The sequence below is a fragment of the Ptychodera flava genome, chromosome 1, assembly GCF_041260155.1.
Source record: "Ptychodera flava strain L36383 chromosome 1, AS_Pfla_20210202, whole genome shotgun sequence".
In the NCBI taxonomy this organism is placed as follows: Eukaryota; Metazoa; Hemichordata; class Enteropneusta; family Ptychoderidae; genus Ptychodera; species Ptychodera flava.
In genome coordinates, this window is record NC_091928.1 from 31103881 (window position 1) to 31121887 (window position 18007).

General features: G+C 37.5%; 1 protein-coding gene across 1 annotated transcript; it reads right to left on the minus strand.

Annotated features, from left to right (window-relative positions):
- On the minus strand, positions 1-13220 carry LOC139135144 (histamine N-methyltransferase-like). The gene is made up of 4 exons (XM_070702402.1): positions 13106-13220; positions 3740-3948; positions 2642-2983; positions 1-948 (listed from the first exon to the last, which is right to left on the minus strand). Exons 2-4 carry the CDS (start codon positions 3936-3938, stop codon positions 605-607), a joined length of 885 nt encoding a protein of 294 aa, XP_070558503.1. The 5' UTR covers positions 3939-3948; positions 13106-13220; the 3' UTR covers positions 1-604.
- Positions 13221-18007: the final 4787 nt, after the last annotated feature.

Here is an 18007-nt window from a genome sequence, read left to right on the forward strand (position 1 = left end):
GGATGAAACGTTTATTCTGAATATTAATGCCTGATGTCATCCTAAAATCCAAAGTAAGGTCGAGGACAAAACAAGCATTATAGTGGATTTCAAAGACATATTTATTTTAGAACTTGCAGTGAGTTTGATACAATGAGATCACTTGACAAAGCCCAGCTCTACCATGTTAAATTAAAACAAAGAGTTGGTAGACTTGAGATATATCACCGGCAACTTATTTTTTTAATTTTTCTGATACATATCTAAGATAGTCATCGCTATAAATTATTCGTTAAGGTAGAACATATGTTAAGTGCATATAAAAACATATGTCAGCCAACTGTATTTTTTATAATGGACTCAGAGAGAAAGACTACTTTAATATTTTTGTGGCATTTATATGGAGCATTTTGGTAATTTTGTACAAATTTGATAACAATAGTGATGCGTTTTAAGACCTTATGCTGCCCGAGTCGTGCGTTACACTCCTAGTATCATAGTAGCCTGGACTTTATCTTTCAGTGTTATTCTTAGTTTGTTTGTTCGTTTCTCTTTGGAGGGGTGTCGAATTGGCATGTTAAGTGAAGATGGATACTGCTCTGCATGCTGTGTCTCAATTGCGACACTAAGCAGGTTTTACTAAAACTATGTTAACATCATCGCAAGTCATATAACGTCCTCCCTTCTCTTCGAGAGAATTTTCCATTACAAAATCTAAGACTTTCGTCAACAAGTCTTGCGGAGCGTTCATGCGAAAGTCTCTCCGTCCAACAAGAACATTAAGAACCACGTTGCCCTCCGCTGACTTCTCTTCAAATACGCCAGTTATATCATAGAGGCACTTGCGCACATACATTTGATAAGACAGTCCCTTTGCTTTCATGTACGAAGTAACATCGTTGGAAATTACAAGGTTCATGGGATTTCCTTCCCACTCCCTGTATTTAATAAACAACTTACCGAGTTCACCTGTCGTAAAAAGAGATAAAAATTCAAAGGTAACTGAGGCTCAACAAACACAAATGCGGAATGAAGTTAATCTGTTTAAAATTTGTATATATAATTTATATATATATTATATAATATATATATATATATATATATATATATATATATATATATATATATATATTTACATATATATATTTGGGATTTACCATTGCACGATTGATTCAGCTCAATATATATATATATATATATATATATATATATATATATATATATATATATATATATATATATATATATATATATATATACAAACACACATACACAGGTATGTGCCAACGGCGCGTAATTATTAAAGTGTGTCATGCGCTTGAAATCTAAGGACAACAGTTCAATATTTCTTTAGGAATCCTATCCACAGTAAGTAGTCACTACAATTAGTCTGAGAAATTCAATATTTGCCTCACTGAGTAACAAAGAATCTATACATGGCCAGTTCCGATAAGTCCGCCTCTTAAAAATGTGATAAAAATCGTATATCGATTCTGTCTGTTTTTCTCCGCATAAGAAAACATAATAAATACCTTATACAATATGCTTAATGCCCAGGAGAACATAGTCAATGCTTAAGGCAATATGCCACATGCAGGGAACAACATAGTACATGCCTAGAACAACATGCTGAATGCCTTTGTAATATAGGTCTTTCTCCCTAACCATGACCTGAGTGTAATTATTCTAGAACAACCTTAAGGTCATTCTCCTCCATGACCTGGAATTCAATTAATCGCGTTCACCACAAGAAGATATTTTAAAACAGTAATTAGCATATCAATAGAAGTTCCTGATTGTTCTTATATTCTCCTGATCGAATCATTGAGTATAAATAAGGGCGGCACAGTTTTTCAGCGACACTTTTTCCGGATTACGGTACAATGTTTACGTCAAGATCTTAACACTGGCACGCTGGATTTATTGTTTGAACTTTGCACGGACCAACCTCAAGCCTAAAAGACTTCTCAATCATCAGACTGTCTGACTCAACTCTGGAGCTTTGTGCCGTGTCAGCTGAATTAAGTAGCCTGTAAACTTTTACAGTTTGTACTTTATCCCTTGACTTAGTGATTATTTTGTTTATTTTAATTAAATATATTGCATTTTAAATAAAATCGGTGACTTCACCATTTTTAGAACAAGATATTGAATGCCTAGGACAACACAATTAATGCCTAAAACAATATGCTAAGTACCTAGCTTAATATGCTGAATGCCAAGGACTATATAAGTAACATATTTAATGCTGGTGCATGATGCTGGTTGGCAGGGAGAATATTATAAATACCTTAAAAGATATGTTAAATGCAAATCACAACATGGTAATACTCATGAGAACATTTTATTAGGCCACTTATATACCACTGCTAAAGCAACTCGACTCTGTCTATAACAAAATGCATGCATATTCTCGTTAATACATTTGTTAGGTGCTCTCGTATTTAATATAATAGATCAAATTTTTACTCTTTTACCAATAAAATCTAATTGTTGCTTTCATTATCATGGCAATCAAGGTAAAATACATCTTTGACTTTTGATGAAATGTTAAGCGACCGTGTGCACTGAATAACTTCATTCAGGAAATATATAATGATGTAATGAGCCTGTGTGATTCAAAGGTTTTTAGGCGACTTAACTTCTTGAAAGTGGTACTCACTGTCTCCGCTACCGATAGTGTTTGTCATCACTCCTCCCGGCAACACCAGATCGTAAAATTGGTCGACTGCGAATGTCCAGTCATCAAAGTAATACATACCATGTACGCACATCAGGAGATGGAATTTAGTTTCGTAGCTATTATTTTGTCTTTTAGACATGTATCCCTCGAAAGTGTCCTCAAACCACTGGAATGTGAGATTTGGATGTTCCGTGGTCATCTCTCTGGCTGTACCCTTGAACTTGTCAAGCTGGATTTTGGCGGGCTCGACAACATCGACCTTGAGCTTTGAATTAGGGAACAGTTTTACCAGTATCTCGATGATAATTTTCTCTGAGTCACCTATAAAAGGACGACAGTTAGAGAAATAAAAGAGTTTATAAAATTTGATCTTGATCATTTGACGTGTACAAATATCGCTTTATCTCTTTTAGACGATATCCAAAGGGTAGGGAATCAATTAGACACTATAAATTGTTTGGAAATTACAGACGGCGTCGAGACCACGTGAGCCCGAGTCCGTCTCTCTCTTTAAAACATATGGAAACTAAATCCCCAAAACTCAAAAATGTATTTCAAAACATTTACAGATGTCACAGTTCCTTGAACTTCATTTTGCCGACGTGAACGCAAATAATATTCAATATAAATCCATTCCTCTGATATATAATGCTACAATTTCCTCAATATGACGTTAATTGTGCAATAGTCAATATCATCATCGAGCGAGAAATTCCGCCCCCCCCCCCTCCACGGAAAAAAAAATAGCGAGCCAGTACACAAATGTTAAAAACAGCACATTAGGTGTATTTCATGTTTTAGCATTGAACATTTGTTTCGTTTCGGAATAAAGCATGAGAGTACAGTTCTGCTGTTCAGGCACATGACCTAGAAACAGTCTGAAACCCCATATACCGAGTTAAATACTGGCTAACACGTACTATTTTTAATATAATGTAAAGGCAGTGAGTGTGTCATGAAAATGAAGTATGCTATTTGTACTTAAACCTAATTCAGAATATATAGTGTCATGTTATTGGTCTTCAATTGAACGAGTCCCCATCTTTCTTTGTGAATATCCAAATTATACTCATCTACCTTGTCCCGTTGCTACTGTCAGCATCCTTATATCATCCTTATCTTTAACCACTTTCCTTTCAGACAAACCCTTGATGATGCTCTCCCATTCTGCCTTCCATTGTTCGTCAAATACAGTGGTCACTCTCTGTTTGTAAAGTTCGAATGTCTTGAAATAGTATTCCACGTCGCTGTACATGCTTTCCAGGGAAGACGCCATTCTCACAGTTCTAGTTAAAAACAAATTCCAAAGTCACGAAATATTCTTGTCGTTGTCATTATATGGTCCGTCGGAAATTGAAAACATATAGCTACACTTTAACTACACTTTCAATTTCGTTGCCATTCGTAACTGCTTGTTAGTCGTTTGCGGCTTAACGTCGCAAATGCTGGCTGAGCTATATTCAGCTACTCCCGAGAGGCAGTTGCCTGCCAACACATACAAAAACATAAACTGCAGAAGTTTTCCCACTTTCCAAAATAAAGGTAAAGCTATGTAACCTCCATTAGGAAGAAGTAGGGCACTGTCACATTACGTGAAAAGAAACATTTACTTAACTCTCCATGATAATAATTTGTTCATTGTTGACATTTCTACCTGAATGTTTATTACCTTGACAAAGTGAGAAATCACGTACATTACGCATTATAAATATAATTTACAAATGATAATAGTACTGTTTTTAAGCGATTCTTTACTTGAAACTGTCAATTTTACATCAACCACTTGCATACTATGGTCCATAGATAAGGGATATTAACCGGTTTTGATTGATACTCGCACCATTTATAGCTGTCACTTGTATAGCTGTCATTTGTTTTAAAAGCCTACCTATATTTGTCGCATCTAGACCTTAAAGATTAGCTATACAAGACACGAGTTATCCCCTATCGAAATCAGTTGCACACTTAACACAGGATATGTTTAAAATCAAACCTTATGCTAAACATCTAGATTGACCTCTGAAAGTTGCAATTTTACATTGAAAGTCACACCTAGTATGCGATCTTTCCTATAATTGAGGTTACTTATAATAATAAATAAAGGCAGCAAAACTTTTAATTCTATGTCTGAATAAATTAGTAACAGCATCATTTAACGAATATATTGTCTCTTTGTGAATGTACTTTGAGTTTTATGGAAATGTATGACTGTGATATAAATATCAATCCGTTGACCTTTTTAGTCCAGATTTTGCAAACTTAATAGAAGCCCCCAGAGAGTACAGATGAAGTACACAAGCTTTGAAGGACAGTACACACATAGTTATACATGTCATGTCAGCAGCGAGTTGACTTAAAGATGTAGCGGCTCAAATCGGCCATTTTTATGGGTATCCAGGACAAACAGCGGGCCGTGAAATAAGACTGTGTAGCATCAACACCATATATGAAAGAACATAACTGCCGAGAGGTATTTCATGTGATTCGGGTGAAAATAGAATGCATTTGTATAGTCATGGAGGTATCCTTCATGTACAGAGATAGAAATAACAAATCAGTTATTTCTTGCATAGTCAATCAAAAGTTTATTTATAATGTTGACCAAAATTTGCGACGTAACTTGATTGCCTACATGAAACTCTTCAGTCACCCACATTTCGTAATACGATAGTAAAACAGTATTTTTAGACAGGGCATTGTTTTAGTTTTCATTTTTCATGGTGATATTTTTCCACTCTGCTGCATACATGCTCAGTAAATTATGAATGTTAGTCATATTGTAGGAGAAGCATTCTCTACAACTGTACACCTGCACAGGCTTTGCAGTGTATTCCATTGTCTCATATTTTTAAACTTTTGACTTGGTAAAGTTTATTTTACATGCTATTATGTTCCCTCGTCCTGTAATATTTTTTGCTAAAAATCTGGATTTTTTTCCAGATAAAAAATATGCCCAAATAAAGGAAGATGACAACTGCTGGCTTTGCCTCAGCTTGAGACAGTGCACATTGTTTCTTTCATTTGCAGCCATTTTACTTTATGGCAGCCTTATTTGAATTCCCCCGAAAGTGAGTTAGTCTACGGCGCGCCAAATGTTTTGAAAAATATTATCGTCATAGAGTAAAAATAAACTGTCAAATCAAATTAAAGTCTTAAACGTGTATGAATAATAGAAAAGTTCTTTCGTCTTGCATTTTATTAATGTAGCTTTTCGTAAAATTAAAATAGCATTCATTTGAAAATATGTGTCATTAAATATTTGAATGTGTCTGTACAGATAAAGATGACGTGCAACCGTCTTTCTCGATTGAAATAAAAATTCAATGGCATTACGGAAGAAAATAAACGAGAAAAGTATAACTGCAAAAAAGAGCAGAATGTTATGTAATACATAATTGTAAAATACTCTTTAAACCGTAATGAGAAGATAAACTGTTTGCAAAAAATTGGAAATACCACACTCCCATACTTATTGACGTACATACACGTGTATTTGATAAAGGTGCAATGAACGCTGATTATAAGGGAAAAAGCAAAAAAAATCAAGCACACACACACACAAAAAATATTGAAATGATTAAAAACAAAACCAAAAATAGTACTTTCACTACTACAAAAAATAAAACGAACCACCATCAGGTCTGACTAAAAAAAGAAAGAGAATCACAATTGAAAAGTCGACCGAGATCGCGCTGGCATGGCGTTTAGGCTGAAAAGAAACCAAAACGAGGTCAGCTTGAAAAAAATCCCCAAAACGAGGTTACCAAAAAAAAACAAAAAAAAAAAAACCGAGGTTAACAAAAAAAAAAAGTAGAAAAAAAGAGGCCCGTTCGAGAAAAGAAAACAAGATTGGGACACCCCGCAGAAAAAGCCCAACGTGTAAATTGAATAATACTCAACGGCATGACTGTTACAGTTTAATGCCAGAGGGTTTTGGATCATCACACTCGGATGTTGGACAAGATATTTGGCGTATTTCAGCGATAACTCTGAGCTTCTAGTCTTCAATATCATCTCATGGACGTCCAAGTTACGTCCCATTCTATATTAAACAGTTACAAGTGGACAAAACACTCGTGGTGGTTCGTCGGCTGCAAGCGGTCCCCTCGCTCATGGCGTGCCTCAATGTACACTCGAGGTTGTTAGCCAGCGGCCGGCGGTCCTGTCGCTGGTACAGTACACACCGGCGACCAGCGATCCCTCGCTGTACAGTGTAGGCCCTCCTCTCCCAAACCATAGACAGTCTGTGCCCAAACCATGGAGTCCTACCCGAACAATACGATGGCTAGCCGCTAGCCCACGGTTACGTGTGGTTCGATACATAGCGGCCGCCGTGTGTATGCCTAGTAAAATTGCTACCACGCAGCGGCCGCTGTGTATCGAACCACACGTAATAACCGTGGGTTTAGCCTCTGAACGGAGTGTGGCAAAAGCAAAAATACTCAGGCTAGTAGGACCTACATGTAGAACGCGAACGCGCCCCACTTGACAAACACTGATCAAGCTGATGCTATTTCTCTGTAGGCCTATACTGTAACTCTGGGTGGCAGAGCTGTAAGTTACCGGCGTTACACGGTCAGGCCGTATAACGCCGGTAACTCCACAGCCCTGCCACCCAGAGCAATGTATAGGCTACTGCACAAATATCGTAGCTCCATATATTGGACGGTGTGGAGATGAAGCTTTCTGCAATGGGGATCGACATGTTTTGTATGTGCCGGTCGACGCGGTCTAGCCCTGCGAGTATAGTGAGAGTGCCTGGCGTTGCGAAGGCCGGACACTCTCGCCATACTCGTAAGGCTTGTGCACTGAGGTCCTGCGGGATCGCGGTTGCATCATAGTGCATGTTAAAGTTGCGTCGCTCGTCTTGTCGAACACGGAAAACGATGGACGTTCTCTCAACACGCGGCAGATTTCTTCAAAACCACTCTTAATGCTTTGGGTGATCTTTGAGGATAGACGACATGGACGAGGAATTACCAAACAACGAGGTGGTTTATTATCATCGTATTTGAATTAATTCCATTGTAGAAATCCACGGTTACATGTGGTTCGATACATAGCGGCCGCCGCGGGGTATGCATACCATGCGGCGGCCGCTATGTATCGAACCACACGTAACCGTGAAGAAATCATATAAACGGTGAAGACAGAGTGGTGGAAGGCCTGCAGTTCGCTCCCTGCCATACCGCACCTAAGGCATCCATGTGTTCGCAGTGTTGCTATGAAGGGTCATGGGTTGCGGTTGTCGTCTCGCTCGTGATCTGAACTGTGGACTGTCTGAAATTGGCTCAGTTAACTTGACTCTCTGGAACTGGAACTATTTGCTGTTAACCTGGACGTTCTTTAGGTGATATTGCCTTCACTTCATCAAGTACGGTTTCAAGTAGCTCTGCGTGGCAGGGCCCAGCCAAACAGAGCTAGGATTCAAGTAGCCCTGCGTACGATGCTGTGTGTTCCGCTGCAGCTAATCACCGAGATTAGCTGTAGCGGAACACACAGCATCGTACGCAGGGCTAGGATTCAAGATGTCAAAGTTATCACTGAAATGCTCAATTAATATTTCGTCAAATATTGGAGTACGTGGTGATCGGATTCCCAGCTGTTGGGGATTCATCGATCGAAGGAAACGTGAACAATGAGTGTTTTGAGTAATTTCGCGCGTTTGGGTTTTTTCTGTGGCGAGTGCTCGTTTTTTTTCTTTTTTTCTTTCTTTTTTTTGCTGTGGCGAGTGCTCATTTGTTTTTTTTCTTTGAATAAATTAGTAATTTCGCGCGTTTGGGTTTTTTCTGTGGCGAGTGCTCGTTTTTTTCTTTTTTTCTTTTTTTTTTTTTTTGCTGTGGCGAGTGCTCATTTGTTTTTTTCTTTTCACAGGCCCACACGTTTTTTGTATTTGCTCTGTCCATGGCATTTTTTTTTTATTTTTGTTTTTATTTTTTTTAGTAGTGATGTCCACTTTTGTCTAGAGCCATCACTTCCGAATTTTTTCTCTGATTTTCTCTCTTTACTGTCAAAGCGGCTGGTGGCTCATATTATATTTTTGATTTTCTATAATACGTTTTTTATGAGACGTACTGCTTTTTAATTTTCTTAAGTACATAAATAATTTATGGCTTTTTTGTCTGATTCTTTTATAATGATTTTCTGTATGTGGTTCACATTTCAATTTTTTGTAATATTTTTTCCGAGTGGTAGTAGTGGTTTTTAGTGATTTTCTTGTGATTTTTGTATACGTACCACTGTAAAACATATTTTACTTTTTTTGTTTTGTAAAATCAGCACTCATTGCACCTTTTACGGGAACTATTATACGTGTATGTATGTCGATAAGTATTGATGTATGACTTTTTCAAATCGTTGACAATTGTTTATTTCCTAATTACGCTTTAAAGAATATTCTCAAGTTAAAAAAAAGTATTAAATGACATTTCTATGTTTTGTTTTTTAATTATACTTTTCTTACTTATTTCCTTCCTTAATGACACCGAATTTTTATTTCAATCGAGAAAGAGTTTATTTTTGCACTGAATCGATAAATATTTATGAAACATTTGGCGCCCCGATAGTGAGTTAGTCATTCTCTATTAAAAAAAAGAAAAGAAATTCGCATGACCGCATCATTTTTGAGCGGTAGACGCGAACGAGAAACATTTTATTTCCTTTGCTTGGCCCATAATATACACATCCAAAGTTCACTCACTTATGACTGATTGCTCCCTTTAAATGGAATTTGTAAATATAAAGTTTCCAAGCCATCACATAGGTAGTTTCAGAGAAGATGAATGTTTGCAAAAATATAAAATTTAACAAAAAATTGGTAAAAACTGACAGACTCCGACCCAGGTCATGCATACCAAATGTTAAAACAATCCAACGAGCACCTTTAAAATGAGTATTGTCAAATTGGAAAAAAATTGCCCCAAAATTACAAATATAAAATTCAACCTCAATTTGCAGGATCTTATGAAGGTTGACGTTTAAACTATGCACTTTTAAAAAAAAAAGTTTTAAGGCAACAGACAAAAGGTTTCAGAGAAGACGTTTTTTGATAGAAAAAGGGAAAACTACTACTAAATTCATATGTGAACACTTTACTACAATTCGAGCAAATCTGACCGAGTTTAATCCTACTAGGACCATACATACCAAGTTCCAAAGCAACTGGAGAAGCGATTTAAGAGAAGAGTATTGTTTGACCAAAAACGGGTAAATTGACTAAAAAATACAAATATTGAGCTTAGATTTATCGTGTAATGAGAAATCCCATCTTCCCTCTTTTTATTCACCCCTTAATTAGCACTGTGATTTTCTCACCCTGCAATGCGAAGATAAAATGACGCAAGGAACCACAGTAACCCGTCGGTACTTAGCAAGTTTCATAAACTTTGTCACGTCAATTCAGATAAATATCCCCGATTAAAAAGTTCATTAAATACGTAAATTAGCAATAATCTTCCATTTCTCCCCTTGGTACCTTTCACAGCTGTTATATCTTGGTGTGATCAACATCCTTAGCAGATCTCATCAAATTGTGTTAAGTCGTTCTCAATGTATATCCGTTTTTTCTAAAATCATTAATTATGCAAATGAGCAAAAAGTAAGCAAGCCACACCCACCAAATACCAAACAGTTCTTGCCATTTGCAAACTGAATCATTTGTGTACCAGATTTTATTCTGACTTGATGAGCCATTTTTGAGATATCGAGCCAACAAACGGAAAGACAGACACACAGACATACAGACATCGCTGCGACGTTAGCTCACGTGTGTGAACACGTGAGCTAATAAACAAACTATGGTCGAAAGAGAGGCTAACATAAACATTAAATTCATCAAACACCTTTTGTTGCAAAATCTGATCGACGCCCACATGACAGTCAGAACAAACTTGGGTAAATGAAGTAAAAAAAAGAAAAAAATTAACCGCCAAACGGATACAAAGTGCGATACAAACATTGATATACCTGCTTCTTTTCTTGAATACGAGGAACGCTGAATTCACCGAAAATATCATAAACGAAAACGAAAACACAAACACAAAAAGATGAAAGAATACAGTTTGCGACCGATGACAAACCACATTCAAAATGTAAGCGACAAATAACCACCCTATCAACTTTTTACACTCTGTAGGTCGCAATCAGCTTTCCCACACTAACAAAACACAAATATTACATATTAGGTATTCCCTAAACAAACCAATGCAGCACAAAGTTTTGGATAGTGATCCGTTTTGAAGCGCGTCCACGTTTTCATACTTTTTGTTTGTGGTGCGTGGTAGTCAATTACACCCGTGGTCACTTTACTGTTAATTAAAGCCCACTAGATGGAGTCAGAAAAGGCAAATAAAACCAGCTCTATCTGGGGATGCACGAGTAAATGAGAGTTTATGATTGGCACTCTGTGTGATTGAGATACAAATTAACATTACTATGCTCTGGTCCATGTAAAAGTCCTTTTCACAAAACTTATGTATTGAACGTCTGTGCAGTTGACTTCAGTTTCCCAAGACACACTGTCTGTATTACACACACAAGTTTGCGTGATTCAATAGCAATGCAGGGATCTCATAAGAGTGTGTTGCCTCAGTATACTAATTTCACGTACAGCTTTAATGAATGAAAGTGGTATCTTGTGTCTTAATTACACAGGGTGCCAATCATTGGCTCTCATTTACAACCTTTTGCAAGGTCTCTTTTGTTTTTATACAAGCAGTACAAGCAGAATTCCTGAATGTATCAAGTAGGCTTAATCTAATCAACAGTAAAGTTGCCATGGGTGAAGGTATGGTTAGCTTTGGAAACGCAGCTGTCTGTAGCGGGGTCGACTGCGTCTGTGCGGGTAATCAAATGGTCAACGCCGCTGTCCGATTCACGTGCTGCAGTTTAACCTAGAAATAGATGCATTTTCAAATAAATTTACTTTATCGATAATGTACACTGATATATCGCCATTAGGACTTCAAGGGCGCCTTTTCTCTACATGAAGTGGTTCTGTGGCGATGACCCTTGGCCCGAGCGCGATCGATAGACGGCAAAGCACCGCTGCGACATCACAACCAAGGTCAAGGTACACTAGCTTCATATACAGCAACATACACACATATACTGATTCTCTACATTTGTCAAATACGGTAAGTGTACACGTACGTACACGAATATAATGCAAGCACAGTGTACACTAGCTTGGTGTGCAAAGATCTGCATTACATACACTTGTTCTGCATAGATATACGCTACGTATAGAAACGTATTGATATGTTCCATATACAAAGTTATACGTAACGTATACAACTAATTTTGTGTTCCATATACGTCAATATACGTAAATAAACTGAACGTTTATCAAGCATTTTGCCCAGTGGTAGAGCAATGAAAATTAAAGCTTTCGAAGTCTTACCGATAAATTATAAGGTAAACATGTCGAAATCTCTTATCGATTCTACTTCTTAAACATACCTATTCGGGTCCATAGCTGTGGTGTTTTCAGACGGGATTCCTGCCTTTTACGGGCCGGTTTTGACTTTTCCGATTTTTAACCCCGCCACCACAGCTATGGGATATTCCATAGACTAGCGTCCAAATCCGCCGCAAGCACCCTTTGCGCAAGTTTGCTCGACGATATTTCGAAAAATTGTCCATCCAAATTACAAATTGCCAACACTCATCGACAGCTTGGTTATTAGGGACTCACCAGACCAGAAATCCGCTCAAAATTCACTGAAATATCGCCTTTTTTCTAAGTTTGCGCGACATGACTACACGTAGACCGCCATTTTGCTAGCGTAAAACTGTTGGTCGAGGATCCCTGCAGTACGTCACTACAGTGACGTAGGGCCGTGACCTCTCAACTTCTAAACACAAACTGAGAGATTCATCGTGTGATATCGATGACCATCGTTCGTCTTATGGACATTCCCAGTCTCACAAAACTGAAACCAAACTTTTACTTGGGGGAAAAAAGTTCAGTCCTAGGATCATAATGTTTCGTGGCGCGCCGCGCGGATGCTGGCCGTAAGTTAGTTTGTGTTCAGAAGTTGAGAGGTCACGGCCCTACGTCACTGTAGTGACGTACTGCAGGGATCCTCGACCAACAGTTTTACGCTAGCAAAATGGCGGTCTACGTGTAGTCATGTCGCGCAAACTTAGAAAAAAGGCGATATTTCAGTGAATTTTGAGCGGATATCTGGTCTGGTGAGTCCCTAATAACCAAGCTGTCGATGAGTGTTGGCAATTTGTAATTTGGATGGAAAATTTTTCGAAATATCGTCGAGCAAACTTGCGCAAAGGGTGCTTGCGGCGGATTTGGACGCTAGTCTATGGAATATCCCATAGCTGTGGTGGCGGGGTTTAAAATCGTAAAAGTCAAAAAACAGCCCGTAAAAGGCATGAATCCCGTCTGAAAACACCACAGCTATGGACCCACAGCTATCTTAAACATACCTATTCGAGTCTGTAATTTCAGTTTCTTGACTATGATGCTGAAGAAGTTTACGCCTTGACACTTTTTACAAAATAACGTGCAGGTCACTGGCTGAATACAAGAAGTTGAACTGTGTCCTTGTCTGGTTCCCTGACCCATTTCTACCGCTGGCTGCGCTGCTAACGAAAATAGGGTCAGGTATGGACTATTGTAAGTATGGCTATAATTGATCAACAGTACGAGTGCAGTAATTGCGTTGAATATATTTCCAACTTGGAGCTACCTTCGAATTTAGATTTCGTATGCCCATGGAGCCATTTTTAGCTCACGTGTTCATACACGTTGGCTAATGTCGCATCGATGTCTGTCTATGTGTCTGTCTGAATGTCTGTCTGTCTGTCTGTCTGTCTGTCTCTCTGTGCGCTAAAGCTCGATATCTCAAAAACGGCTTATCAGATCAGAATCAAATCTTGTACATAGATTCAGTTTACAAATGGCAAAAACTGATTAATTTGTGGTGGGTGTGACTTGTTTACTTTTTGCTCATTTGCATACTTAATGATTTTAGAAAAAAACGGCTATACATTGAGAACGACTGTACACAATTTGATGTGATGTGCTACAGATGTTGATCACACCAAGATATATCAGTTGTGGGAACGATTAAGGGGTGACATGAATGACAGTTGCTAGTTTGCATATTTAATGATCTTTCCTTATTAGGGATATATATTTGACTTGATCAAAATTGACCAAACGTGGTTTGTATATTGTAGATACTATGATTTAACATTATCGAAAGTCATTGAGCATTTTAACTTCAGCCAATTCCTAATTACATGTTTAATGAACTTTCCTAATTAGGGATATATATATCTGAATTGACTTGACCAAAGTTGATGAAACTTGCTTAATATATATGATACAACATTCTTGAAACTCATTAAGCATTTTTACTTCAGTCAATTCCTAATTTGCATACTTAATGACTTTCCTAATTAGGGATATATGTCTGAATTAACTTATTTGCAGTTGTTGAAACTTGCTGTTTACATCGAAGATACGATGATGTAACATTATTGAAAGTCAAAGGACATTTTTACTTCAGCCAATTCCTAATATGCATATTAAATGAATTTTCCTAATTAGTGATATATAGCTGAATTAACTTGACCAAAGTTGATGTAGCTTGCCATGTACAGCGAAACCTGTCTAAACTGAACCCTGTCTTAACTGGAAACCTGTCTCAACTGAACCCTTTTCCCAGTCCCATTCAAATAGAACTTACGTTAAAAGGACCTCTATAAACCAAACACCTCTCCAAACCGAAAAATTTTCTCAGTCCCTGAACGATTCAGTTTAGAGAGGTTTCACTGTACATTGAAGATACTATGTTACAACATTATTGAAAATCATTGAGCATTTTGACTTCAGCCAATTTCCGATTTGCATATTAAATAAACTTCGCTAATTAGGTATATATATCTGAATTGACTTGACGAAAGTTCACAAAACTTGCTACACATATTGAAAATATTATGATACAACATTATTGAAAATCATTAAGCATTATTACTTCGGCTAATTCCTAATTTGCAAATTTAATGAACTTTCTTAATCAGGGACATTTATCTGAATTGACTAGACCAAAGTTGACGCAATTTGCTATTTACATTAAAGATACTATGGTACAACATTATTTAAAGTCAAAAGACATTTTTCTTCAGCCAATTCTTAATTTGCATTTTCAATAATCTTTTCTAATTACGGATATATACTGGGATTTACTTGATCAAAGTTGACAAAACATGCGATGTACATTGATGATTATACCAGGTTAAAGCAATATTAAAAGTCATTCCACATTTTCATGTTAGCTAAATTATAATTTGCATATCTAATGAGCTTTCACAGTTTGGCATATATGGCTTGAGGGACTTGGCCAAAGGTAATTACACTTGCTATATAAAGTGGTGATAGAATGACAGCAGTCAAAGAAATTCAATATTTTATTTCAGCTAATTACATATTTGTAATACTTTATGACCTTTTAGAATTAATCTGTGATAAATATTGTTCATTATGTTGATCATAATACTTTCATTGAAGTTGCAAACATGTGGCAAAGGTTCAAATTTACATATAACTGCAAGATATAATGAAACACGTGAGAATTTTCAGTTCATATCTGGTACCTTCACAGTCTCCCGAACCAAGCATCCTATGTCGACATTGAATAATATGCAAAAGGTCACCACGGTCACCAGGCCACGTCTGAGAAAAAAATCATAGACGATAATCGTCATTTCACAAACATTAGCCCATACCTGACCCTATTTTTGTTTAGCAGCGCAGCCAGCTGTAGAAATGGGTCCGGGAACAAGACTAAATTTGTCCTTGAAAGTCATCGTTTGATGGCGCTCGCCTATCCTATTAAAACCCATTTTGAGTGATAAATTTGTTACTCACAGCATTGTGTATGGTTACAGCACATGTCCCATGCTAAATGTTCAAGCACTTGCCACCCGATCATAATTTATAGTAATTTACGCCTATCAAGCTCCAGCCTATTCTTAACGGTATTGGTGAGGAAAGGCGCCAGATGGTATTTGAAATTTTAGATAATTTTGATGATAAGTAATAAGGGGTGAATGAAGGCTATTTTCACTACAGAAAATTAGAACAGAAGATTATAAACCACAATGGACAGTTAAAGGTTCAGGGACTTGTTTTTTTTCAGCATGGTATCTTTCCTAAAAATGACTCGGCCGGTCACCGGATTAAAATATGATTTTATAGATTTGTAATGTCACAAGTACTTCTAAATTTGCAAATCTGTACACATAATGATTGTATTCTGACATGGTCCATACCGATTCCTATGATCATTCGCAACAATGATCTAGTAGATAACCCCGGGTATTGCCAAATGACCACTTCTTATTTTCTATATTATGTAATAATCACATTAAAGCTACCATTAATTCATGTCAAGACGCAGTAGTAAATACTTAGAGGTTATTACCCAATATCGCCTGTTCCTGTGTCGTATCAGCATTCGTGTCATTTGTGCTGCGTCAGACACTCGACTTCGTCTCGTGTCTGACGCAGCACAAATGACACTCATGCTGATACGACACAAGGAACAGGCGATATTGGGTAATAACCGATTTATCATATACCCATGCCCATAATTTTAGGGAATTTTTACTAATAGAACGAAAAACCTTAAATTTGAGGCTTTACTTTATTACGCCTTGCGCATAAATATCAGAATGTTTATGTGAACAGGCTTCATTCATAAAGTATACGACGAAGATGTCAACATCACGCGCGACATCGCTGCAAGTCGTCCATATCTCAATGAAAACCCAAGAAGGAAGACACCGGGATACAAAAATCGTCATACAGAAGGAACATTTTAAGGTGCAATATGCTATTACAACTGTAGCCGATCAAAAACTGTTCAGCTTTAAATCTATCCTGATTTCGATCGTCGTACGGCACGGAGCTCGCGCGGAGAGGGGACGCCATTTTGTTAGTTTACCTTTAGAGTTGCCATGTCAACAGTCGTCGCGCGCGCGACATCGCTGTCACGCCACGCGCTCACTACCTGTTCGGTGGAGACCGTGCACAGTGCCGGCGCCGTGCGAACGGCAGAATGTTTGCTAGAACTTGACCAAAAAATACCATGGGAAAACATTTCAAGACTCAACGTGATATTTCCGTATTTTGCAACCAGAAATACTCGTGTTCCTCGAAGCCCTTCAAGTTTTTACGTCGGCGACATCGCTTCGCAGGCGGGGAGCGGCAGCCATTTTGTTGTTTACGTTGTTTACCAACAAACTGCTAATGTAGTTCGGGAAAACTCTAAAACTGATGACGTTCATCGTGCATATCTCGACGTTTACCGTGAAATATCACGGCTGATATTTTACGTTGAACGTCACTATGATGTAGCAATATGGGCATGGGTATATGATAATACCACTAACTTGCTGAGTAAGGGACGATTCAGAATTTACTTCCAGGGGGGTGGAGGATTTTCAGGGGAGGCCCACCCATTTTTCCCAAGAAAATTTAGGGGGCCAGACAAAAATACCACAATCTTTTAGGGGGGGCCAAGGAAAAAAAACATTAATTCAATATTTGCCAAGAATTTCTGATCTCTACAAAAGAGAACCATAGACGCTACCTGGGTGACAGATAAACTCAACATGTTTAGTTAAACTCCTTTAGCTGCCAAATTCGGTAATATTCACAGTGGTTTGTTTTATGCATCTATTGCAGTATCTTGTTCTCCTCCCTGATGCGCTATGAAATGTCCAGTATTTAGCATGTCAATACAAACCATACAGTGAACAGTCAGGGTTGTTTTTGTTGAAAAGAGATCTCAGATCAAGTCCAGACTAGAATTCATTATCAACAATAACAATGGTCATTTATGTTCACACTGGTATGTTGCTAAATACAGCATTGGGTGTTCTATGTAGTGATAGAATAACAAACAAATGCTGATACACAGAGATGAACATTGAACAAATGCTAAAAATTACAGCAAATGTCTTTTTAAGGTTGGGTTTACCGTGCAGCTTGTAAAGCAGTTGAAAGTTGCATGATAAAGAAGTGTTAATTTATGCAAATGTATGCAAATCACCCGATTTCTTGGCTTCTTTTGCCTCCCAATTTCAAAATTTCCAAAGAATTTAACTCCACTCCGGCTGGGTCAAATTTTCTGAAATTTCACATTATGTTTTTTAAATGCTATATAACACAACAACTATCAATTGGTTTTGTTTTGCAATAAAGCTCTTACATTTTTAATAAGAGGCATTTTGAATAAGAGGCATTTTAATTTTGCTGATCATGATTTTAATCAATTATTAGAGTGTCAGTCTTTAAACCCCTACAATTTTAAAATG